This window comes from Cygnus olor, chromosome 3 (assembly GCF_009769625.2).
Source record: "Cygnus olor isolate bCygOlo1 chromosome 3, bCygOlo1.pri.v2, whole genome shotgun sequence".
Classification (NCBI taxonomy): domain Eukaryota; kingdom Metazoa; phylum Chordata; class Aves; order Anseriformes; family Anatidae; genus Cygnus; species Cygnus olor.
In genome coordinates, this window is record NC_049171.1 from 28830200 (window position 1) to 28857964 (window position 27765).

A 27765-nucleotide genomic window follows, 5' to 3' on the forward strand; every position below is an offset into this window, starting at 1 on the left:
TGATAGTCAGGTGAATATGAGCCAGCAGTGTGCTCAGGTGGCCAAGAAGGCCAACAGCATCCTGGCCTGTATAAGAAGCAGTGTGGCCAGCAGGTCTAGGGAGGTGATTGTGCCCCTGTACTCGGCTCTGGTGAGGCCGCACCTTGAGTACTGTGTTCAGTTTTGGGCCCCTCGCTACAGGAAGGACATGGAGGTGCTCGAGTGAGTCCAGAGAAGGGCGACCAAGCTGGTGAGGGGTCTGGAGAACAAGTCTTATGAGGAGCGGCTGAGGGAGCTGGGGTTGTTCAGCCTGGAGAAGAGGAGGCTCAGGGGCGACCTTATTGCTCTCTACAGTTACCTTAAAGGAGGCTGTAGAGAGGTGGGGGTTGTTCTGTTCTCCCACGTGCCTGGTGACAGGATGAGGGGGAATGGGCGAAAGTTGCGACAGGGGAGTTTTAGGTTGGATGTTAGGAAGTACTTCTTTACCGAAAGGGTTATTAAGCATTGGAATGGACTGCCCAGGGAGGTGGTGGAGTCACCATCCCTGGAGGTCTTTAAAAGACGTTTAGATGTAGAGCTTAGTGATATGGTTTAGTGGAGTACTTAGTGTTAGGTCGGAGGTTGGACTCGATGATCTTGAGGTCTCTTCCAACCTAGAAATCTGTGTCTGTGTCTGTCTGACTTCAGTGCTGAATGGAGAAGACAGGCAGAGAATGTTCAGAGTAGTTGGATATTCAGACAAGTTGGCCTGATGAACTTCACCCTTGGGTACTTTGAGAGCTGGCTGATAAAAACTTAGTGGTTTTCTTTGTGAACTTGTGGAAGACAGGTAAAGTACCTGAAGACTCAGTAATGTCAGCCTTTAAAAAGGAAGAAAAGATGGAGCAGTGAAATTATAGATCCACTTGTGTAATTTTAGTTCCTGGAGAAAACATGGGAAAAACTTAGTTTAATAAGTTTAATTACTTGTAAGAACCTAATTAAAACAAACAAACAAACAAAACTAAATGATCAAAAATGAACCCTATGTAAGCAAAGCAATTCCCTTCTAAGCCAGAACTACCATCCTTGTGGATTTTAAAAATATATATATATTAATAAAAAGCAGCCTATTTAATATTTCACATTTCAGTAAGTTTCTGCTGCTACACTGCTATCTCACATGACATCCTGGCATCACAAAAAGGTACTTTGGAGGACAGGATTAGAAGTCTTCATAAATTTTGACAAATTGGAGATAAAGTTTGAAATAACAAATTTTATCCATTAAGAACAAGTGGAAGATATCACAATACATGAGATCATAAGTATTAACAAAAAATAGAATTTTGTTTCAAATCAGCTGAGATATAGAGAAAGGAACATAACCAGTTAGATGCATAAAATAATCCTTCCATTCTTGTCTAGTTGACATAAAGCTGCATTCAAAGTGCTTTGCACTATGCAGTGAGCTGCATTCAAGAAAAATGATATAGAATCACAGAATATCCCAAGTTGGAAGGGACCCACAAGAATCATCGAGTCCAACTCCTAGCTCCACAGAAGACTACCGAAAAATTAAATCACGTGTCTGAGTGTGTTGTCCAAATATTTCTTGAACTCCACCAGTCTTAGTCTCATGAACTCTTCTCTGCTGAGAAAATGAAGACAGTTCAGAGCTGCATTACAAAAACGATGAGGAACTAAAAGGTGTGACCTCTTAGGGTAAAAAAAAAATAAACAATGAATGGGTTTGTAAAGCCTAAGCAAGGAAGATTTGAATAGAAATATGATGACAATCATCAAATAAGAAAAGGTTTTCACAAATGTTTTTAGTTCTCCATCTCCATAGCCAACAGGATAAGAAGTAATGCATTTAAGCTGCTGTGAGAGAAAGTCAGATTAAACGTTAAGGAACTCCTTCTAATGATTACTATAATAACACACTGAACAGATTGCCTAAGGAAAATAAGGAATGTCTTTGGATATCTTTGAGATAAGGTGAGGCACACGTCAGGAATCACACAGTATAGTAGTGTTTGTTTTCCGCTGGGATGAAGCTGGAATAGACAATATTTAGTGTTTTCTTCTAGTGCTAAGATTATGTAATAGACACCTGCACTATTTATAACACTGAAGAAGATCCAAGGGCTTTTATGTTTGTGTTGTAAATTGTGTTGTCTTGAAATTCGCTGTGTAAAGTAGAAGAAGTATTCCAAATCTGTGGTCATGTAAGGAAGGACCAAGAGACATCCATTTCAAAAGTCTTGGAAATTTAAAGTAGAATCGGAAAGGTCTTAAGTTGTTTGGTATGTGATAACAGAGCTCCCACTTTGGAGCCTTGTGCTTCTATACAGATTTGTATCTCCACTCTGTCTCTCTATCAACAACCATTTCTGTAGTAGTCAGATAAGACAGAGTCCAGGCATGCAGTAGCCAAGAGAAACAAAGGACACACAGCGCATAACAAAAATATCAACACTAGCAAGGGGAAGAAAACACATTCCTCATGCAGACTACAAATGTACATAGTTGCAAATACATATGGATAGATAGAAAATCCTACTATTATGAAGGGAGCGGTACAGCTTTTGACACTCTCAGCCTATACTCACCCAGTACTGCATTTCCACTCTCACTTCCTTGCCTGTATACCTCTGCTACATGAGACCACTCATATGCACTAATCGAAATGTTGTGATAAATTTTGTTTAGTTAAACAGTACATTTTTTTAGTGTGCTGCAGGTTAGTTTTCACTGCTGCCAAGTAAGCAAAAAGATATGTAGCTACTAAAGATATAGCTACTAAACTATAGCTGAACTATATTTAAGGAAAAAGCAAATGTGATCTGGAAAGGACTGCTGATGCTTACTTCAGCATATGAGCTCTGTTGCAATGCTGTGACAAAAAACAGTAATTCTTAGATGTATTAACAAAAAAAAAAAAAGGAAAAAAAAAGGACTATTTATGTGTAAGGGTAATTTTACCTCTGCATAAAGCATTGCCTACAAAGTTCCATACAGTCCTAAGCCTTGTATATTTGAAAATATGCAGGAAAAGCTACATGGTTTATTCAACCACTGAAAAAAGTATGCTGTCGGCAAAAGCTTAAAGACCTCCATATGCTTCATTTAGAATAAACAAAAACAAGAAGTGACTTGATTAGAGCGTATAAGTGTTTCTACAAAGAGAAAATACTTGGGTAGTAAGAGGTTTTTTCATTTTGTGTAGCAAAGGTAATGACACACAATAACTCAAAGTTGAAGACAAAAATATAAACAAAATATTTAATATAAACGTCTAAATCTGATGGTGATTACTATTAGAAAAAAAAAAAAGCCAGTCATATTCTGGCTTCTCTTCATGCATTCAAATCAGGATTGAATGCTTTTGGATTCAATGTGTGCTTTAATCAAAACTAAGTAATTAGATCCAGTACAAGGTGGTTAATGGGCAACATTAACTGCCTTCTGGTATACAGACCTAATGTAGAGCATGCAACCAGCAATCTACGGGTTGTTAGAAGGCTTCCAGAATGAATTTACTCATCCTATAGCCTTCTGTGAGTGACTGCATTTTCTAGGAAAAATTCAAGAGAATTCTGCAAGTCAGATATATTTCTGTGGCACCAATAGCCCACCTCAAGAGAGCTGATCCCTGTAGCATCCTTGTCATCGTCTGAAATATATACATCCTGTCCTTGGGCAGCATACATGCTCTGTTGTTACCTAGAAAAACTGTCTGTCAGGTGCTGCTCTGTTGTTACCAGAGCAAGTAATCTATTCACTTCTGTTTCTTGTCTGAATGCAAAATTGCTAAGGAAGAAGACTTCTGATAAAAGTTATAAAAACAGCTTTAAAAACATAACTGCATTTAACACTTTTCCCCTTCTGCCCCAGGCACTCCTTAGATCTGGGTAAGCAGCAGCCTCTGGCCACCCACCATTCAAGTGAAGTGAGTCTGGCTATTGGGTAACGTCTCCATCATCACCACTGCATCCCTGTAGCCCAGTACATATGGAATTGCCATTGCTAGCATCAGCCCACAGGTTTCGCATCAAACTAACAACAGAGGCCTCAGGGTTGAGGCCTCTAATGGCCAAGTAGATCTTCCCTCATTTGTTTTAGTTTTCCTTAGTTTTGTACAATTGCATGTCGTTATAATTAATAAGTTGTAGACAGGAATAACAAGAATTCTGTAGAACTCTATAGAATGAACTAATTATGACCCTAAGGCTGCATCTTGAAGGAGTACAGGAGAGAGAGCACAGGCCTTGGAAGTTGTGTATGTAGGATGATACTGGAGACTCCAAGGCTATTAATAGGTCCCCTGTAGTCAATTACTGATAGTGATATTGGGCAAACACAGTTCTAGGGGTAACAAAAGAGACAAAGGACAAATGCTTAACATATGTAAAGTGCCTCAAATATAGCAAAATCAGAAGTTATAGGAAGCTGCAGACCTGAGTAAAAGGAAGGTGTAAAAAAAAAGAAAAAAGAGAAAAAAAATCACAACAAAGACTGAACAGTGAAGAAAAAAGTCAACTGTGTCACTGAAGATGGCATAACATATGGTCACTACTTAGTGTGGTCTCTCTAAAACTGATAGTGTCAGACCAGTTCTAGTATGGTGCTACCAAAGAATGGGGTGCCCAAAGATGAATTGTTGTTAAATACACAGACAGATATCATACTATCATTTAGTATCAAAACCTGCGGTACAGTGTTAGCTGGTATTGTTAAGACGGTGTTGAATAACAGACTTCATCCAAGATCAGTGTTTTGTGGGCTTGTTGTTGTAGTTTTCAGAAAAGGATCTGTCTGCTACAAAACAAACCAAAACCTAGAAGAAACTGTTCTTTTTGTAAGACAGCCCTTCCATTTTCCAAACTCAATAACAGAATATTTGGGAGGAATGGAAAATGTGCATTGCGCAAACTGTCAGGAGACAGATTTTGTCATACCAGAATTCACTCACTAATTATTCTTGTCATAACATAAAATTTGGTCCTAACAGGTTAACTGAGCCAGTTATAATAAAAACCTTGATGCAGTAGGAGATTCTGTCTTGATATCCATGTTATTTTTACACATGCAGTCAGATGCAGGTAAAAATAAAAATGGTGTTCACTGTACTGGCATGTTTATGTTCATTCTCTGATGTTACAGATGACTTGGATGAAGGCATAAAGCACTTCCTCAGCAAGTTCACTAATGGTACAGAACTGGGAGGAGTGGCTGATATCCCAGAGGGCTGTGCTGCCATTCAGAGAGACCTGGACAGGCTGGAGCATTGGGTGGTGAGGGACCTCATGGAGTTCAGCAAAGGTGAGTAGAGGGTCCTGCACATGGGAAAGAATAAACCCATGCACCAGTACAGGCTGGGGTCTGACCTGCTAGAAAGCAGCTCTGTAGAGAAGGACCTGGGGGTCCTGGTGGACAGCAAGTTGACCATGAGCCAGCAATGTGTCCAAGAAGGCCAGTGGTATCCTGGAGTGCATTAGGAAGAGCATTGCCTCTGGCGATATTCCCAGTCTACTCCACTTGGAGTCCTGAGTCCAGTTTTGGGCTCCACAGTGCAAGGGAGACATGGAGCTCCTGGAGTGAGTTAAGGGCTACTAAAATGATTAAGGCAGCGGAGCATCACTCACATGAGGAAAGGCTGAGGGAGCTGGGCCTGTTCAGCCTGGAGAAGAGAAGGCTCAGAGGGGATCTGATCAATGTATATAAGCTTCTGAAGGGAGGGTGTCAAAAGGATGGGGTCAGACTTTTCTTGGTAGTGCCCAGCAATAGGACAAGAGGCAATGGGCACAAAGTGAAACATGGGAAGTTCTGCCTCAACAAGAGGAAAAACATCTTTACGGCGTGGGTGCCTGAGCACTGGCACAGGTTGCTCAGAGAGGTTGTGGAGTTTTCTTCCCTGGAGATATTCAAAAGCTGTCTGTACACAATCCTGGGTAATAAGCTCTAGGGGACCCTGCCTGAGCAGGGGGGTTGGACCAGATGATCTCCAGAGGTCCCTTCCAACCTCAACCATTCTGTTATTCTGTGATTCTGTGACCTTAACTGTTTATAATATAAATACATTTAGAGAGAGAGAGAGAGAGAGAGAGAGAGAGAAGAGAAATGGTTTATAGAAAAAGTAGGGACTTAATGAAAATCTGAATAATTTCCTACAGTACCTCAGGAAGACAAAGAATTTTAATAATCTTTTCCAGTCTTGCGCTTGTGCTTTAATCACAATACGAGCTTTTCTAGACATGATGGCTTTCCATTTTTGAATTGATAAGGGCCTCCCAGCAACCTACAATCTTTTTATTTTTTTAATCTATTGAAAAATAAACCTCTTCATTTTAAATTATGTTCCGATTTATCTAAATTAATTAAATACACAGCCATTCCCCAAAAGATATTAATTTCTGTTCTAAATAGTTTATATTATACATGACAATTGGCATCACCATTGAAAAAAATCAAGGGGATATAAATAAATAAAATAAAGGGGATAAACTGAAATAAAAAAATAATCTCATAACACCTCAAGTAGAGCAATGATAAAGTAAATCCTACATAAACTAATTAAATTTTTGATTGAAGAATTAACTTATCTTTTTTTCAGATGGTTCTGACTGTTATTATTCACCCTCTAATTTAAACAAATCATGCTTAGTATTTGCAGATGAGAAACTATTGGAAAAATGTGCCATATGATTTCTCATAAAAATAGACTTTGCTTATTTTTTAGATGACTGGAAAAAACATTGCTACTGAACTATAATTGATTTGTTTTTCTTTCATGCAATTCAATCGTTTCTTTAATGTATTAGGCTATCAAAATTTTTATGTAATGTAATTTGCAGCATGATGAAACTTAAACAGACTTTTGTGCACTCGACTAATCTTTTTTTCCACTCAGTGTTCTAAGCTGAATTCCTTTGAGGGGAAGCAGGTATGCTTATGCATTAGACATGACGATAAACATTCTCTAATAACCAAAGAAATACATATTGAATACTGCTCCACATATGCACAGATATTGTTTGTTTTCCAGATTGTCAGGTTTGCACACACAACTGTAGGAAGCCTGCCCTAGGTGACCCGCCTTCTGGAGCGTTTCTCAAAGCCAGCAGCCCAGCAGCACAGTCCCATCCTAGCAGCCTGCTCTGAGATAGAGCTCTGATGGCCAGGAGCCAGGGAAACCATCTTGTCCCTGTTCAGTCTTCTGTCTCCAGGTTTTAGTTTGGTTTGAAAAACATCAGTGCTCAGTCTAGAGATCAGATATAGGTACTTTGTTTTTATTAGGAGTCATTAGGAGACATCAGAGAAAAGGATACCTGGCTTTTGGCCTGCTTCTGTAAGGGCTAGAGATGTGGAACGATAATCTGATGCATGAGATGCATGTGAGGCTATCCGTGACTCTAAAGATGGGTGAGCACCAAAAGATTTCTTATGCCAGTTCATTCCTTTGAATCATTGAGGGCAGGACTGGAGATGATTAGCGTGGAATGGATGATGGAGGGACTCAATGATTTTAAACTGTACAGTGCTACTGACATTAACTGAAAACATCTAGATCATCCTGCCTGAAAAAACTGCCTGAAATAGGACAGCTTTTGCAGACTCATTGAAAACAAGCCTTAGAAAACCTCAGAAATTGAATACACAGGAAAAGATTTTTTAAAGCACAAAAGAGGTGTCTCAGTTTGCCTTGCATTGGAGTGAGTTGAGTTAGAAGACACCACACTGCCTTTTATAATCTTGATTTATAAATGTTCAGTGTTGCAGCAATCACTTGTTCAGCCACAGTAGCCACTACAGGATTCTTCAAACTCATAGTATGAGACATACCAGAGGGAAATATACAGATTTGATCTTCAGAAAGCTTGGAAATATATTTATTCTGCTTTGCAAAGCTTAGAGACTTATTTAAATCAACATTCAGCTGATGGTAGATTTAGACTGTTGGTTTGTACTGTTTCAAGGTAATGACAAACATGAACAAGAGAGATGCAAAACCTCAAATAAGGATCACGTTACCCATAGAGCATTCATATGGACCATGATATTAGTGAGGAAGTCAGAATCTCATGAATATAAATTAGAATAAACGTCAGTGCTAAGTGCTAATGGGACCTGGCAGAACCATGACAATTACTTTTAACTATGCTATGACTGGTGGATATATGTGATGAATAAAATAAATCGCATTTGTGAATCATAAATATTAGTACTAATCCACAGCCAGCTAATTTGTATCACCTATTTCTATGATTACCTCTGAGAGCAAGCATGGTGTTCTCGTCAGCAGCTTGGAGCTTGTATAAGCCTTTTGCTTTCCTGAATTTCTCTTCCCAACATTAAATTTTTTTTTTTTTTAAATCCATCCCCATTCCAAATTATTCCTACATCCAGAAAGCATACATGACAAAACCTAACAAAATTAGGACCACAGCAGGTCCCCTTCACTTCTGGCTAGTTGTGCTTTGATTTTAGTAAGTTAACAGTAATGCATGCCATTCATCTGAACAGGCTTGCTCTATTTCTGAGCCCTTCTACTCATCTGGTTAAATTAGTTGGTTGATAAGACAGCGAAATGACTCAAGAGAAGTAAAAAACACTTTGGAATCATTTTATTTCTCCCCAGTGGAGACAGGCATAGGTTTGATCTATAAAATTTCCCTGAGGGGAAAAAAAATAAAAAAATAAAAGGATGTGGTTTCATTTTTGAGGAAGCTGAGCTGAAGTCTACAAGGAGCCCAGCACTGCTGTTTCAGTTATAAACCAGCAGGGACCTGCTGGGGCCCTGGAGGAAAAAGGCGTGAGGCTGAAGGCACCACCATCAGGCCCATCTTAGCCATATGGCCAATGAAAGCAAAATCCCTTGGAGATGTGTCCTTCCACACACTACTACTGCTCCTGTAGGTCCCATCCATGCCTTTACACAAAGCAGGCCCAGCCTGGGAAGGGCCAGCGATGCTGGGCACGAGGAGGCAGGCCAGCTGTGAGGCAGCAGGGCTGTCCTCTTGGGGCCTCAGCTTCCCCCCACACCAGCTGCAGCAGCAACCCTCAGGGCTGATTTTAGACGAGACTCCCATTTAATTGACCCTGTGCACTTCTCCTACACAGAGAACCTTCATGTTGCTTTTGAGAGAATGGGAGGAATGTTACCCAGATAGGCAGAGGTTTGCCAGATTTACAGCATAGGTTCTGCATCTGGATAGAATATGCTAACAGACATGGATTAACAGACATGGACTGTCTTTACCTGCCTCGACTGCTAGAAGTGCTTGAAAGCCCTCTACTTGATAAAACCCAACAAAACATTGTGAGGGAAGGAAATGGCACTGCCACCATCTGTCCATTTGTCCAATCGTTCTTTAGTATGGGATAATTGCAGTAATCATGTGTATGCTGACTCCCACAAGAGGGCATTTGAAAGCAAGGTTTGATTTAATAGAGAAGGAAAGGTTTTTCCTTGTCTTCCTCAGAAGGGACACTGGAAGGATGAACATAACAAAGAAGACGGGTAGATAATAGCAGGATTTCTGGTATAACAATTTTGACTCTCCTGCTAATGATGCTTTTCTGTATCTGTTATATAATATGGATTTCTACATTGCTTAAATATTAACAGGATGAACAATAAATTCCTGTATGTACAGTGTTTCCTTTTGCTTCTAAACTTATTTTGAGTATACCACTGCCATTATGGCAATATCTACCAGGGACATTTACATCAGTCCTAGAACTCAGAAGTACATGGGACATAAAGGGTACCATAAGTAAACAGCGGCAATTCAGAAAGCTGCAAGATACTGAAATCTGTAAATCTTGCATTAAATCAGCGTATTGGTGGACAATATGCTGATTTACTACTGTTTGCTTTTCTTAGAAGATATAAGCTCAAATATTCAGTATTTGGCATCGAAGACCATTTCTAGGGAGGATGAAGCAGTTGTCAGAAGGCATGGAGAGGTCTGTTTTAATGACATCCACAACAGTTGATTGTGCATTTATTGCACAAATAGCATAAAGCACAGATGAAAATACTCAGTGTAATCAGGAGGGCCCTTATACCCACTTCCAGTTCCAATCAGTGCACTGGCTGATTTGTTTTCTCGTGGGAGCTGTCCTGTCTCACAAAAACAAGAAAAAAAAAAAAGGCAGTATAATAAGCAGAAAACAGAACTTTTCATAATGTACTATTGATAGCCCTCAAAGTATCCATTAAAATCTGCCTATCATCCACTGGTAACTGTTTTTATCATTGACAGAACGTTTCCTTTTTGTCTTGTAATGAATAGATTAGCAAACTGCTTGCATCAGTATGAATCTAGGATTAAGTGAGCCTCCTAGGGAGAACATACCTTGTTCAAGGTTTTCATGACACACAAAATTCTCCTTGTAATTCTGGTTCTGTAATACGAACTCCCTTATATCCCAAAGTACTGTAGCTGTATTTTCAAATGAATAGCTTTTCCTGCATTCCCTAGTTAAAACTGACTGTTTGGAGACTACTATAAAAAAATTACATGTTTTCTGTTTTGATCCTTGCAGTATAGCAGTGAGAGTTTGCTGCTGTTGTTGTTTGTTTGTTCTGTTTGTTTTTTTCAGTTTGTTATTTTAAAAGTATCATATTAAAAATGCTCCCATTTACATGAACAAATACTTTGTGGTCACCTCCTTTATTTTTATGATTGATATAACATAGGCATACACTATACAAACTCATAAGAACAAAGCCAGTTATCAAAGAAAAAAAGGAAAATATGATCTGGTAGGAAATAGAGCACATTTCAGTTTTGTAATGCAGAATAACATTAAAATATGTTGGCATGAATCAAGCAAAATTGTAAACATCTGTGGGAACTGCAACTATTATCACTTTCACAGATTCTACATTTCTGTGTATCATCTTACATTCCTTATGTCCCATCTGCCTATTGTTAACCATTGATAAAATACATGACTTTCTCCTAAACTGGATGTCATTGGTGTTACTATCAACCTCAAATGCTTTATTTACTTATAACTTAAATTTGTCTCTTCATCCATCACCACTTGACTCATTCCTTTAACCTTCCATCTCTCCATAATTGTTTTTTTTTTCTTTTCTTTTCTGTCACCACAGATTTTGAACACCCTGTACACACACATTTTGCTTTTTATAGAACACCCACTAACTTCGTAGGATTGCTGAGAGTGCCCAGCAAATGATGATTTTTTGCTGCCATGGCTCATCTTGTTACCACTCACTCCATACTAATGCCATTCCATTTGCTTCCCTGAAATCAGCAGCTGAAAGTCAGTGTGTTCCAGTCCCTGACATCACAGCCTATTAGTTGTTAAGATAGCATATTTTCTGAGACAGTTTTATTGATTTCCCCATGATCCTGTTAGCTGCTTCTGGCAGCAAGTAGGTTCATGAAGACTGCTCCTGATGCAAGAGCTATTTTCTTAAGCCTGTTGTACACACAAATAATTGTGCAATTTCCCACCTAATTATCATAAGGATCTGATGGCATCTTTCTTGAAGAGAACAAAGTTTACTCTTGCTAAAATTGTATTCTTTTTTTTCCATCTGAACCACAAGAAAATTATGGCTGTGATATGATCTTCTGAAGACAAATACCACCAGCTATAGCTATTGTTGCTTGCCTAGGAAAAGATGAAATAATATTTTTCATGGGCTATGTATTTTCTGAACACTTTTTATCTAGACAAAATATAGTTCTGCTTTCCATCAATTAGTCTAAAAGCATACACACTGTTTTCAGTTTTTATCATCTTAGTAAGGAAGCTAAAGCAGATTATCAATAGCATGGAAGAGTAAGTCGAATTTATTTTTATGAATGCTAAAATACTAAACAAAATGCAATCGCAAAGAGTTTATTTTTTTTTTAATTTCAGAAAAGTAAATAAACATTTAACTATTTAATGTACAGAGTACAGTATTTAATGTACAGAGTACAATATATCTTACCAGTAAATCCTGGAGAACAAACACAACTGTAGTCTGCAATTAGGTCCAAACAAGTTGAATTGTTTTTACAGAAGCCATAAGTGCACTCATCAACATTCATTTCACAGTTAAGACCTTCAAATCCTTGGAAAAAACAAACAAACAAACAAACAAAAACAAGTGGTATGCATTATTCAGCTACATGTGTGCCTTCTCTGGGTATTTTTTTTTTTTCTAAAGAATAGATTAGTTTCAATTTACTCTTTCAATACAATTATCTTGAACTCTTTTTGAAAGATCTTCCTAAAAGCTTTTCCTGTGCTATCATTAATAAAAAAATAATTTGACCATCAAACATACTTTAAAAAGAGCTAATAATTGAAAGAACAAATTTTAGGATTCAGTATTTTCATTAATCTAGTTGAACTTTATGTTCAGCAGAAACTAAAGAATTGGTATATCTTCTGCCATTTTGAGAACATTACAGATGTGCTGGGATTTGGGCATCTGATTATAGTTTTAATAATCAACTCTCAAATAGTCACTTCTCCACTTATTCTCTATTTGTTTCTCATGTAATAGTGACTTTTAGTAAACTAAGAAGTCCAAACATTTTTTTCTTTTTTTTTTTTTTTTTAATTATACTTGAAATTGCAGGAGAATCTCCACTCCAATATCTGACATTTTATGCTCTTGTAAATGTATTCTAATTCCTGGTCATGCTACAAAATGACTGTCATTAGTGCTGTCACAGGCCATGGCTGCAGAAAGACCATGACTAATGCTAAGCCATCAGCACCCTCAGTGCAAGCCATATTCTCATAATTTCTCAAACTGACCATGGAACCAATTTCCACTGATCCCTAAGTCATAAAACTTTAGAATTACCCTGAGTTCATTAATAATGTATATAGTAACAACTCTCATTTGGAATCGGAGTTTAATCAGACCCATGTCTCACAGGTAACAAGTAAGCCACAAAATTATCAACGTGGATGCCAAGAATTATTTTTCTGTAAGCTGATCAGGCAGAGTAAACAGCAGAATGATCTTTTCCAAGCTCAGTTTTCAACTGCTTTCCAATATCTGTTTTGGCTTCTAATTTAAACTAACTAATGATGGAGGCTGTACTTAAAAGAATTATTTGTAGCAACTTCATGTTTTGTGATGAGTTTCTAAAGTTATCATCAGCACTAGAATGCTTGTATTAGTGTATAAATAACTGAAATATTGTAAACTATGAAATCAATTCACCATCAGTCCAAACATACAAAACAGCACTGTTTGAGATTAAACTCAACAAGTATAAGAAATTTTAAAATGCAGAAACTAAGTATCAGTTTATAAAACACAAGCTTGACTCTTTTTTAACTAAAATTACAATTATAAAAATACAAATATTCAGAAGAAACACATTTTTTGAAAGTATTGCAGAAAGACAATGTAATATTAAATGTTTTCAAGCTTTTTATTTTTTCCTTGAACTACTTTTTTTTCTTGAAACCACTCATTTTTTCATACACTTTTCATACACTGGGCAATATGCATTTTTACAGAAACTGACCAAAGTTTTGAAAAACACATTCTTTTTGTTTGTGAAAATTTTAATACATTTTCATATGGAAGAATTGCTACAAAATCTTGATTTTGGCCATTATAGTTTGCTTCTTATGCTCAGTCACAAAACTGCAAATTAGTACGTCAGGATAAAATATTTTATTTGTAAGCTTATTCATACAATTTTCTGTGAATTTCACGTGCTACACATTTATGTTTTTCTTCACTTATTCAGGTTTTGCTAAAATCATGAGGTTTTGTGTGATAAATGTAACAGATATCTGCCTCCATTCATTTTGAGTGTGCTTGTTTTATTGGGTGCCTTGATGGACAAAAATGCAAATGAGACTTCATTAAAGAATACCTTATTTTCAGAGACAGAAAATTAAAAAAAAATGTTTTTTAGATTGTCAAGAATATATTTTGCAGACTGAAGGCAATTTTAAAAATTGCCAGAGATAATAAAAATAAATTATTTTGAACAACTTACCTTCAGGGCAAAAACAATCATATCTGTTGACATCATTCTGACAGACAGCACCATTCAAGCAAGGAGACGAATCACATTCATTCATTTCTATTTCACAGTACTGGCCTGAAAAACCTGCAAAGGAAACAAGGCAATCTTTGATTTTCTTCATCTTTATGTGTGGTATTAACATGAAACTTTCATTCCAAATGTTTTTCTGTAATTAAAACCAAGAGTTGTTAGAATCTGTATTTCATTGAAAGAGGAACCTGAAAGGGAGAACTTCTGCATTTTATCGACAAAGAATTAAATTTCTCTCACTTCATATCCAGTATTGCAAATACATGTCTTTATTCCTGATATAAAACAATAAATAAAATAGGAAGTACTTCCAGAAAGTAGGAAGACATTAATAGCATTATGCAAACGATATACATATTTTCATGTGTTTTGCTTGTATTAGAGTCACTTTGATGTTTTTATGATACCTTTTGTGAATTTTGACATGTAAGAGACAGTATATCAATTATTTTATTGTCTAGTTCTTTCAGCTGTGGAGAGGGGAAGTAAAATATACAGAGTACGAATACTTTGAAGCATACCAAACAGCTGCCATACGAGTCAGATCTTCAGTACGTGTGAATTGTATAACTTAATTACAATAGGTGAGGATGCTGTCTGCATATCTTGTGAAAAGAAGGAAAGTAGGCATCACAGAAACAAAAGGAAAAGGCAACTTAGTCTCCTTGTTCCTTCAATACACTGTACTAGGGATAGGTAGACAGGCATTGGCAGTGGGGCGGCCTCTGTGAGGAGAGGCCAGGGCTGCCTGGTGCCGCTGCCAGCCCCAGCTGGTTCCAGCCAGCTCCAATGGCCCCACCACAGGGCACGGCTGGGCCCATCAGTCAAGATAGCGGCGCCTCTGGGAAAGTTTATTTTAAAAAAGGGAAGAAAATGCCAGACTGCTGCACTGATCAGGGCTGGGTGAGAAGGTAGAGGAGTTGGGAATGAAGGAGTGAAGCTGAGCCTGGGAAAAGTGTGTGGAAGGTGTTTTATCTTGTCTTTGTTTCTCACTATGCCATCATATTTTAATCAGCAATAAATTAAACTGATTTTCCCCAAGTTGAGACTGATTTGCCTGTCATGGTAGGTGATAAATGATCTCCCTGTCTTCATCTTAACCCATGAGCTTTTTCTGCACATTTTCTCCTCCAGTCCTGCCAAGGAGAGAGAGCGGCTGGGTGGGTGTTGGGCAGCCAGCCAATGTCAACCTACCAAATCTATATAGCTTTGTGCCATGTTAATTCCAAATATTGCTACTAATCTTTGCATAATTGTCAGCACATTCCATTGAAGTGCACCATTCAAACAAGTTGCCACTCTTCTTCTAATCATTATTTTTAAGGCATTACATAAACAATGGATGGAAAGTAGATACTATTCTGTGCACACCTGTAAAGCTGAATATATTCATATTGAGTTCTTCAGCTAATTTTTAATATATAACTGATGATGACCTACTTACTACAAGCAAGGCATGTCCTAATTTAATTAAAACAACAAAAGAAATCATGTGTTCATTGTTACTAGAAAAAAATAATTCCATGTATAAAATGAAAGTGTTTGTGCTGATTTTTTTTTGATCTTTCTGCTGTTGTTGTTTTTGTTGTTTTGTTTTGTTTTTATGTACCTTACAGTAATTATTTGAATGGAGAAAAAGCATTCTATTTTATATTAAGTTCTCAGGACATGACTTGTGAAAGATGTATAGTGAAGACGTGGCACACCATTAAACGTGTATATTTATCTAAAGCAAAAAAAAATCCCAATTTGTATATTTTCTCTAAAAGTGATCTTTAAAACTAGCAGATAAAAATTAATAAATTAAAACTATAGTATATATTGGGAAACCCAATTGGTTTTACATCTTTCTTTCCTATTTTTGTGTCAATTTTAAAGTTCCCTAAAACGTTATCTCATTTGGAAAACAAATTCAAAAGCCTTCAGAACCATGATAACATGTCAATCTATGATGCATTTGTGAATACCAGAGAAAATAATTTGTATAAAGTTGATGGTTGTGTCAGCAAAATAGCAACAAATACAGGTAAATAGTGGAGTGCCCCTGTGCAATCAGTGTATCTGTCAATTCTTTTCCCTGTTCCTTGCAGAATTTATTTATGAATTCTAATATATGGTTGGAGTCTCACATAAGTTATAGAGCACAACCTGCATCGAATACCGAAGTCAAATATCAGACATGCTTTCAAATAATCTAATTTTAATCTTGTCTTAAACTGAGCTTTCTCAGAAGACTCCCTACACAGTCATCACTATTTGGATTATTCTGGATATCAGATATATTCTGGTATATATCTTGATATCAGATATATTCTGGTATCATATATTTCCCATGATTCTAACTATCAAATAAAATGTAGATGACTTGTAACAGTTAATATGTTGATGGTAGACATTCCAAAGTGTGGTTTAGTGTGAGGTAAACTGTAATTCCTGTGCATTGCTGTAGTCAAACCAGGGAAGTGCACACTGTCCCTTCCAGTTTCTTTTTGTTATTTTTTTTGTTACTCTGTTGTGCTGTGGAACTGGCCTTAATAACCTAAGATGTTCCCAGTTGTCCTAAGTTTCAATAAGATTTATTTTCCCACCATTTGGATATTTGACAACAGACTTCATTTTCTAAAGAGTGGGAGTATCATAAAATGTTGATACATCATTCAAGTCCTGAACTAAATTTGTCTAATTTAGCTTACACTGCTAATCAAATTTCCTTATTCATAACAATATTCACACTCAAATATCTTTAATGCTTATTCCCTTTTATACAATATTTTAAATGTACACTTTAAACCCATATTCAGGAAGAGCACAGCATGGGAGCTAGCCAATCCATTGTGCTAACCCTTCATGCAGGCTTAAATACACACCAAATAAGCACCTGTGGGGTTTATCACACTAAGCCCACCCTACACGCATTGTTTCAGTATCAAAAATGTTAACCCGGTTATCTTTTTTCAAGGTGAAAAACCTACAGCAAGATATGATGAAATACAGACTGCCAAACTATAGTGTTCTACATCACAGATGTTGGTAACATAAATGTCTGGACCATAAAATACTCAAGGTTCCATTGTGAAAAGTGCTGTTCACCTTTATAATGCCCTCCTCCCTGTGTCTGTTGGTAGAGGTGCCCTCTCCAAACTATTCTTTCACATAAAGTCCTTCTCCATTTCCCCTCCCCAGGAACTTGTAGAGTGCAATGAGGTTACCTCTTAGCCTCTTTTCTCCAAATTAGACAAACCCAGTCTCCTCAGCCTCTCCTCATATGAATGCCTTCCAGTCCTTTTATCAGTTTTGTTGCCCTCCCCTGGATTCATTCAAGTGTCTTAATATTCTTTTTATATTGTGGAGACCAGAATTGCACATAATATTCAAGGGGAGGCCACAACAACACTATACGTTGTGGGAACATCAACTCTTCGGACTGCCTGGCTGGCCCAAAAAAAAACAAAGAGAATTGCAAATTCTCACTGCTTGGAAGAGTCTGACACATGTTGATATCTTCCTGTGAAGTGTTTTTTTATAATACAGCTTTTAATATATACAGCTTCCTTGTGAGGGGGAGCAGAGGGGCAGGCACTGATCTCTCTGGTGAAAGTGACAGGACCTGAGGGAATGGCATGGAGCTGTGACAGGAGAGGTTCAGGCTGGATATTAGGAAAAGCTTCTTCACTGAGAGGGTGGTCAGGCACTGGAACAGGCTGCCCAGGATAGTGGTCACAGCACTGAGCCTGTCGTAATTCAAGAAGCATTTGGACAATGCTCTCAGACTCTTGGTTTGTTTTTGGGGTGGTCCTTTGGGGACCCAGGAGTTGGACTCGATGATCCTTGTGGGTCCCTTCCAACTTGGGACATGCTATGGTTCTATGATAATGGTATGATCCCATTGAATAACTGTTGTTTTGAGGTCTTCCAAAACACATAATGTATTTTGCTGAACTGAGGCTTTGCTAGCCATTGTCTGACATTTTCATTTTAGGTCAGTTCTCTCAGCTACTGTAACAACTTTGTATTTTTCCAAAAATAGAGCTTTAAATGGTGCTTAGAGACATGGTTTAGTGGGTAATATTGGTAGTAGGGGGATGATTGGACCAGATGATCTTGGAGGTCTTTTCCAACCTTAATGATTCTATGATTCTATGGTTCTATGAAATATGACAAACTTGTTTAAACCACTACAATAGGGAATTATACCTGACGTGTCTGATGACCTAATTGCCAAGACAACTGAGACATTAACACTTGACCATTGTAACTGACTGTTGTAGGGAAAAGAAAAATGGAAGAACTCAGAACAACCAAATATCCCAGTCCATTTGTAGTCAAAAGCGATTTCATTTATAAGCATTAAGATTGGGAACTGTGTGTTTCCAGGCCCTTTCTAAAAATTATTAATAGCTGGAAAGAAACACAGCAGTCAACACATGACACAAAGCCTAAAGGTTCCAGGGATTTCTTAGGATTACATGCCATTACATGAGCAGTAACAACCATGAAATTGCAGTTCTTTTGTGAAGATGACCCTGAGCTCATAGATACACAATGTCACTCTTGCTTCTGAGGCTAGTCCTATCCAGTCTGATATTCTTTCACTCAGGAACACAGAAGAAGCAATTCTGATTTGTGCCAGCTAATAACCTTATGTCAGAAGAAAGTGGAAATTAATAGGAAAGACAGAAGAATTAGGTGAATTGGTGTTGAAAAGACATTTGATAGTCTTATAAATTAGTAAATTTAACAACAATGTTCTTTAATATAACTATTCCACAGCAAATCCAAATGCAAAACTGCATATTTGACTATTCATTACAATTTTATCATCACAACAATACTTTTGGACTAGTTCTACAGTGAATGTGTAAAGGGATCATGATATAAACGGATACCTGATGGCAATTTTATCTTTGTAATGACTAGAATATGCGCCAGTACTCATCCTGCATATTTTATATTCTGTATACTAAGAATTCCCCTGAAGAAGAAACTTCAACAACAGCAACAAAAAAAGAGTTGTGAGATTAGAACTGATTCACAGAATACTAGATGGGCCCTGTGGTTTCAAACTTGCAATGGAAAACATGACAAAATGAATTAACATTTTTTATATGACCTATCTAACTTCCTAATGAATAAAGCAATGTAAAACCATTCTTCGTATTTAAAACAAAAACAATAATTTACCTATGTATTATGAGATTAAACATTGTGAGTATGAAAAGCTGAGGGCCAAAATTAATTGCTATAAATTCTTTATTAATAAATTCTAATGCAGTGCATACATGCATTATCACATGTTTAGCTGTTCTTTAATTAACAAAGAATTATTTCTTTAAGGCATCGTAAACTGGGAGCTTTGAAGAACATATTCAATTCCCAGGTAAATTATTATTATTATTATTATTTATTTATTTATTTATTTTTGCAGGACTCATCAAAATTTCCTAATTTTCACAGACTCATTAAAGTTTCCTAATTTAAAAGTCTGGAAGAGTAAGTTTGGAGGCACACAGTGTCAATGGTGCCATGCTAAAATTTAATATAAATTTTGCTACAATTTGAAGTTGTCATGGCAGAAACTGCAAAACTCTGAGACTAGAGCCTTTCTCAAACTTAAAATGAGAAAGATGTGCCCTTCTTAAATAGCAAATATGTAACTTCAAGTTTTTGTTATTTGTATCTGACTGATCTGCAGATGTACAATCAGACATTCAGGAGGAATTCTATCAAGATAACTCCTGCCAGCCTCAGATGATAGAATAAATGTTCAAGACGTTATATTGTTAAAGACAGATGAGAGCCCTTTATTCACTCATTTTATAGACATACAGCTTTCTCAGCCATGGGACTACCATGGGACTGGTAGAGAACACATATCCAATACATGATTTCTCAAATCCTTTCTCTAAGGTGTGATTTATTATATACACAGACAGGTAGAATAAAGCATTGTTTTTCTAGCAAGCTTATGGCTAGTATCTTTTGCATTTCCTTCTTCATTTTCTATGAAGTTTGCCCTAACTCTTACGCATTTTACATATGGTAGGCTTGAAATGATGAGAAATTAAGCTTTTGCCACTTACTCTCTTTAAATCGAATGTTATGAATTATTAACTGGTAATTGTTATTGCCACAACTTCTTGCTGCCTTTCTTTCTGTCCAGAAGGAAGATAAGAATCTCCTTATGTCAAAGACAAGGGATGGGAAACAAAGTTGTGATGAAAGGAGATATTCCTTTAAGATTGTGAGAGAAAATTGTTCAGTATGTTAGCTGTTACTGTTAGCTACCAAAAAAATGAAGTTACCGGCACTTTTATTTCTTATAATGAAGAATTTTCATGATTTGGCTCTGAACAATTCTACATGGAAAAGATGAGAGAACACTACTGTTCTAATAATTTCTCATCTTTCACAGTGGTAGCCTGTGTTGATCAAAGGGAGGTCCCCCAATTAAAAGAACAAGAAACAGATATACCTTCTTATTAGAAGCACTCAATAACAGAAGATGGGTTGAAGATCTTACAGCATGTTTCTACTTTGTGGCAATACTTCTCAGGGAAAAAAAAAAAAAAGAAAAAGAAAAAGAAAAAGAAAAAGAAAAAGAAAAAGAAAAAGAAAAAGAAAAAGAAAAAAGGTGAATATTTTTCAGACTAACAAGAGACTCACACAAATCAAAGCAGAAAAAAAAAGCCCTCACTTTCTGAAAGCCCTGGTTTCAAAAACAATCCTGTTAAACTGTGATTGACAATTTTCCTCCCTGCAAAGGTATTCTGTACCATCACTTCCCAATAGCTCACAAGAAGCTGCAGAGCTCAGTTTACCTCCAAAGGCATGGCAGCTGAGATCTCTTGTTAGATTTCTTTAAACACAAACTGAAAAGAAGAAAGTCTGCTTCCCTCAGAAAAGAGAAAATATCAAAGATAAAGAATGAAAAATACTATCCAGAAAAAATAATATATATTTTTTTATAAATTTGGTAAGAAGATTATTTTATGAATTGTCATCCTGGTATAAGCAGACAATGGCTTGGACCGAATTTGGATATTGGATAAATATTGACAAAATACATAGCAGGGGAAGGTACTATGTTCTTAATTTTATTTTCAGAGTGGTAGTTTCAAATTTCTAAAATTCAGAGAAGTACAAGAAAAGTGATATTGAGGTATGGGACGCAGTTGAAAGAATTTCCTAAAGGAAGAAAGAATATCTTACATTTATATTTTTCTAAGTTATGAGCAGGATGACCTCATGTTGTTTATAACGCTAGCTACAGAAAGTTTACAGAAAGTAAGAAATTTACAGAAAGTAAGAAAGTTCGTATGCCCAGAAAGCCAACTGTATCCTGGGCTGCATCAAAAGAAGCAAGACCAGTAGGTCGAGGGAAGTGATTGTCCCCCTCTACTCTGCTCCTGTGAAACCCCATTTAGAGTACTGCATTTGGTTCTCAGGTCCACAGTATAAGAAAGACATAGACCTGTTAGAGCAGGTCCAGAGGAGGGCCACAAGATAAAAAGGATAAAAGGATTGGAGTACCTCTTCTATGAAGACAGGGTGAGAAAGGGGTAATTTTGCCTAGAGAAGTGGAGACCTGATAGTAGCTTTCCAGTACTTAAAGGGGGAGGCTTCCAAGAAAGTAGGAGAGTAACTTATTATCAGGGAGTATAGTGATAGGACAAGAGGTAATGTTAAACTGAAAGAGGGATTAGATTAGATTAGATTAGATATTAAGAAATAGATTTAGATTAGATATTAGGAAGATATTATTTACTATGGAGGATGGTGAGGCACTGGAACAGGTTGCCCAGAGGGGCTGTTGATGCCCCATCCCTTGAAGCATTCAAGGCCAGACTGGATGGGCCTTTGAGCAATCTGGTTTAGTGGGAAGTGTCCCTTTCCATGGCAGGGGGCTTGGAACTAGGTGATGTTTAAGGTCCCTTCCAACCTAAACCATTCTGTGATTCATTCTTTGATTCTATGAATAATAATAATAAGATATGAATCAAAAATTAGGAATGAAATATAAAATATATTCTGACTTTCATCAAAGGGGAGGAAGTTACAGGAGAAGAGGGGAGGAGAGCTTGAAAGTGGTGTTGATTTTGAAGAGAAAACCCACCAAGACACAAAACGGAAATATAATTTTATAAATGGTCCATATATACTCAAATTAGATAAGAATTTATGAAAGAAAAGAACTGGAACAAAAATTCTGCACTACCAAAGAAATCAAACAATAAACTAGAAGACCTGTTCTAGCTTTAATTTCTACGCAGCTGAGAATATGAATTTAAGTGAGTCTGCTCATGTTCCTAATTTGTCAGGAGATAGAGTTATACTTCATGAGGACTGTTTGTAGCAACATTTTCAGGCTGAAGGGAGCAAGCACTCTTCAGCAGCACATCTCAATCCAATATGCAGCTCACCTATGGATTGCATGTGAAGTTTTGCATTTATGGAAGTGTACTTTTTCAGTCCTGTATACAATGTTAGAATGGAGAAATTTGTGACAAAAGAATAAATCTTTTCAGATTGAAGATCCATTTACTTCCTCAATACTTCTCTTACGTCTTCATAGTTTACTATGTGACATGTCTATTCATAGTTTAGTATGTGACTCCTCTATTTATTTTGATAATTTTTTAAGATATTACTTGGCTCTGAATCCTCACCTTTTAACAATCATTAGTACTAACTGACCAAACCACAACACTAGGGTTGCGCTGATCACATCAATTGTGAAGAGTTAAAATTCCCTCTATGCACATTTTAAAATTTATACTCTATTCTTTTTTTTTTTTTTCTTTTTTTTTTTCCCTAGGACCTTGTTTGCATGAAAGCATAAAGGCATGCCAAATCAGAGTAAAACTTTATTAGCAATCTTAATTTGGTTACAGATTTTCTTAAAGAATATCAGATATTGAAGAGCAAAGCTGAAGTAGCAGGCAAATAGTCCTGCAGCCTCCCAAATTATCTGTTTAGTTAAATCTGCATTTGTCTCTGTTAATCTTTGTATTGCTGCATTCTTCAAGTAAACAAAATTATATTGCATTGGGTAACAGCTTATGAATTCACTACTTCATGGATATAATGGGATGTGACAGGTTTACTGTGTATAGATCATGGTACTTTGATGATAAACAAAACCATAAAATAATTCACACTGCTAAAAGTTAAACCACTTTAAACAAACAAACAAACAAAAAACCAATAAGATTGATTCTGCACTCACTTACACCACTGTAAATCAGAGAAACACAACTAAAATTCAGTGCAGTTTCCTAATACTGCTGTAAAACTGGTGTATGTGGTATTAAACCATAGCCTTCATTTCTTCTGACAGCTTAGTGCTTCTGAGTGAAACACAATGTTCAAGAAGTTCAAGGGTTTGGCACTATTTTATTTCTCACAAAGTCTTAAAACTGCTGTCCTTGGAACTTATAAGAATAAGAAGAACATTAGGATGTCATAGATGATGCTAAAAGCTATTTTTCTCATATCAGCACGTCTAATACCAAAAAAAAAAGTTTTAAATACAAGAAAATTTGTATTAAGTCAGGATTTCCCGGTAGTAGTATAGTATATTTAGTCTTCAGGGAAAGGATCCCTCTAAAACTTATATTCCTTTTTTTTTTTTTTTTTTTTCTGTCTCCACAAATCCACAATTCCTGGACACTGCCTCACAAAATTATAATACTTAACTCCATAGTAACTGAGTCTGTTACTGTCTATTCTTCTATGTAATTTTGTCTGAATGTCAAGGGAAAAATACTGAAACATCATCACCTAGGGTATCCCAAAACATCCTTCTAAGTCATGGGCTCTGAGAGTTTGAGCACCTTATGTTCAGAGTAGAAAATGGGTGTGAGCATGGATAAAATCCCCCGAAAGGATTTTTAAGGTGAAGATTAGGAGGCAAAAAAATAGTGGATGAGGACAGAAAATTGTGTTGAGCGTTCCTGTTCTGTCAAGTGATAGTTTCTTGTTCCCTCTCCGTCAAGGAGGTGGTATAAATGAGGAGGAAATGAAAAAATTGTCTCACTCACCTCACCTTCCAAGTCTCTCTTCTTTCAGACCTGTACATGTGCTGCTGACAAAAAATGTGCCATATCATCAGGAAAATTGAGGAAAGAAGGCAGCACAGAGATGGCTATGATGCAGTGTTGAAGGAAGATAAGAATGCCAACAAATTCTTTCAAGTAAACAGTCTTCTGCCTTACTTACTTTAACCCACGCCTAATTCCCCCAGTTGCCTACTACAATTACCCTACATATTAGCTTTTGCTTTATTTCTGTTACTAAGCTGTCATTCTTAAATGATCTGCCCAATGGCCTTTTCTCTCTAAATAACCTCCCTCTCAATCTTCTGTAAGAATTCTTTAAGTAATTCTTTAAATGTGCCTCATGTAAGTAAATAACTGAAGTTATCCTAACAACACCTTTCCTTGAAAGAGTGTCATGTAGAGGACAATGAATAGATGGAAATAATTTTGCAGGAATACTTCACAATATAAAAAATCATTTTGCTTTCAGGTGGAATTATTGTTCATGTGAAATTGTTTTATGGGTTATATTAGGTTATGTGATAAAAGACTTGTCTCCACACGGGTGAAGGAGCACAGAGGCATGATTATGGGTGTGGGAACACCAAAACCCCATTCAGAGACACAAACACCCACTCCGGGCCCCTGAGATCTGTCCCAGGGTACCTTCAGACCCAGGGGCTAGAGGATGCCACACACCAAGAGTCCATGGGGATGGCCCCCTGGGCACCTCACATTCCGAGGGAGGTCACTGTCCAGGGGTACAGGGCTTATCACAGAGTGTTGGGGAGGAGTACAGTGGGTTGGAAGGCAGGTACTAAAGCTGCCCTAATTTTGGGCTGGATACTGGAAGTCTGCAAGTTGGCTACTGAAGGACCAGGAGGTCCAAGCCGGTTAGTGGGAAGTCCATGGGGTTTGGGGACTGGCTCCTGGTGAGACTGTAGGTCTGGCCTAGCTACTGAGGAGACCCATCTGAACATGTGTGTGTCTGTGCAACTCCCCCTGGAAGACCAGGAGACCCAGGGGGCAGATACAGGGTTGCCTGGGTGTCTAAGGCCTGGTACCAGAGGCCTCTATGGTATGTGGGTGTGCATGTGTCCAAGCACTTATGTGTGTGTGTATAGGTTTGAGTACCAGCAGCTGCCATGGAGGCCCAGGTACCAGCAACAGGGTAGACTGGGATGCAGGGGCAGCTACTGGATAGACTGAACATCTGAGCCCAGCTGCCAGGATGGATCTACATTGTATGTATATATGTATCATATATGCTTTCCACTAACTTGTTTTAATTCTGGTTGGCTAGAGAAGAGAACAGATGAGGAAGTTGGCGTTGTTTGTGTTTCTGCAAGTGCCATGTGTCCTGATTGTGTCAATCTGTGGGGCTGGCCATGAGTATACGAGTACAAGTACTGTGTCTGTGCACGTACCTGTTAGACAAATCCGCTCAGCCTCACTACTGGATGGGCCAGAGGGCACAGAGCTGTGGCAGTGGGATTTGGCAACTCTTATCAGATCAGACCTGTGTCCGTAGGACACCGAGATTGGTTCTAAACTTCAGCACTTTTCAAGAAATCACAATACCAGATATGTGTCCTTGGATATAGAAATACAAAGCTTAAACTGTGGATATTATCAGGTAAGCTTTGAGTCAGTCAAACTAAAACTTACCTCATGTTCTCTTTAGTGACTCTTTAAGTATATGGTTGCATGGCTAAAGCTGGAAACGGTGTAAAGAATTAAACTGCCTTACTGTTTAGCCTAGAAACACAGAGTTAGAAATTCAGTTTGGCCAATCACAAAACAACAAAAAATTTAAATGAGCTCTTACTGTGGGAATTCAGGACAGAGCTAATCCACTTCCTCCTAATTTATATGCACCAGATACACAAGATGAATTGGCATTCTTAGAAATAGCAACCAAAAGTGCAAGATTTAATCTAAAGTACAATGATGAAGTGTTCTTAAGGCTTTATAGTGCGAACTGAGGCCTGTATATTTTAATTTGTTTTGTTGATACCCAACACTGAAGAAACCTGAAAAAAATCAAAATACTAAGAACACTGATATGAGCTGATAGTTTATACATTTAAAATATAAAATGTAACTATTTTGAAACTAAAATGGTTGCACTGTGCTATGACAATTAGAGCAAAATAGAAAAAAAAAAAAAGGCTGTTTTGCATGTGAATGTATTAAATAAATACAGGCAAATTCCTTTTGCCTGTGCATTTTAGCTCTTTGACCTTTAGGGAGCAAACAGGCAGTTAGCTGCCAAGCTATCTTAATGTACTTGCTAGCTTTCTTAAAATTACCTGAGAACTAGCCAACTAGGTGGAAACTAATTCAAATTGAAAACCTGCTTAATCTGGCTCAAACAACGTTTATTTTTGTGATAAGGTAGGCAACTGCAAGCACAAACGGAGGCACATCCTTCTTAAGAAATAAAAAAGAATATTTTCTAGTTCTTTTCTGCTCTGTTTTAGCATTCCCCATTTCAGAAGTTATCTCCCCAAATCAATGCTTTTTAGAGAGCTTCTTAACAGTTATAAAATATATTACACAGGACTCTTTTAAATAACAAATGCTTAACGTTCATATCATAGTTTCTGTTAATAGCATGGAAGTATTTTAGGTACTGCTACTGCCCTTTCAGAGCCAGGAAAAAAAAAAAAAGTAAAAGAAAAAAAATACCCTTTTTGATCCTAGCATTGGCAATTGACTTATTCTGAAATGTGAGAAAATCACAGTGACTCGAGAGCTCCCAGCACTCAACATATCTGGTTGGGAAGTTGCAAGAGCTCCCTGTGACAAGACATGGCAGGAGCACCCTTTCTCAGGAAGGGATTAAATAGCCAGCGTCAGTTCCTGACATACTGAGGATATTTGTTACAGGAGGACTAGCAGGCAAGGGGAAATATCATAGAGGCAAATGATAGGAAAGGGAGCTGCAGATAGCAGAAACATGTTTTTAAAGGTGCTGATGCATAATTCATTACATTGTCCACGCTGTTACAGCTGTTTGGAGCTGACATTGGTATATTACAAACCTAAAGAGGGGGAGAGAAGAAATTAAAGATATAAGCATAATCTGTCCTTAATAGAATTGTTTGGTGTACACAGTGTGAATTAACCATTCTGAAAGATTTACAAAGAAAATATAGGTTTTTATTTCTGTCTTTTCTTTTTCATGTCTTTAAGAGAACCTCCTGCAGACAGATGCAATTTAAATGTAATTTGTATTTATCTTAATTTGTTTCTGCTATAGCAGACTATTCATTTTCAATATAATATCATATACTTTGATTATGTTTATTTCTTGCTGATCTGAATGCTGACAAATGACACCACTTTCTCAAACATCAGTTATCTATCTTAATGTACTGGAAGAACATGAGGATAAGCATCATTTGCATTATTTTTAAATCAAGAAGCAGTTAAGAGGGAAGTTTTAAACCATGTATTCACACTTAATTACCTAATTTTAATATAATAAAATTAAATCAGACAATAAAATAAAAGGAATTGGGAAATTGAAATATATGTGAGTGCATGAAACTGTACAAGTTTGGTAATATAGAATCTATGATTCTATGATTCTGTATTTTAGCTTGGATATCCTACAAGTTTCACTAGTTTCATACAGATGAAAATATGAAATGGAATTGATGTGAATATGTGTTAACATAGAACATAAAATTATC

At 37.1% G+C, this 27765-nt stretch overlaps 1 protein-coding gene across 1 annotated transcript in view; it reads right to left on the bottom strand.

Moving 5' to 3' along the window:
• EYS (eyes shut homolog) overlaps positions 1-27765 on the bottom strand; it is an 856207-nt gene that overhangs the window by 618651 nt on the left and 209791 nt on the right. Inside the window, exon 12 of the mRNA XM_040553008.1 lies at positions 11942-12064. Within this exon, the coding sequence (XP_040408942.1) occupies positions 11942-12064 (123 nt within the window). The remainder of the gene's footprint in view (positions 1-11941; positions 12065-27765) is intronic.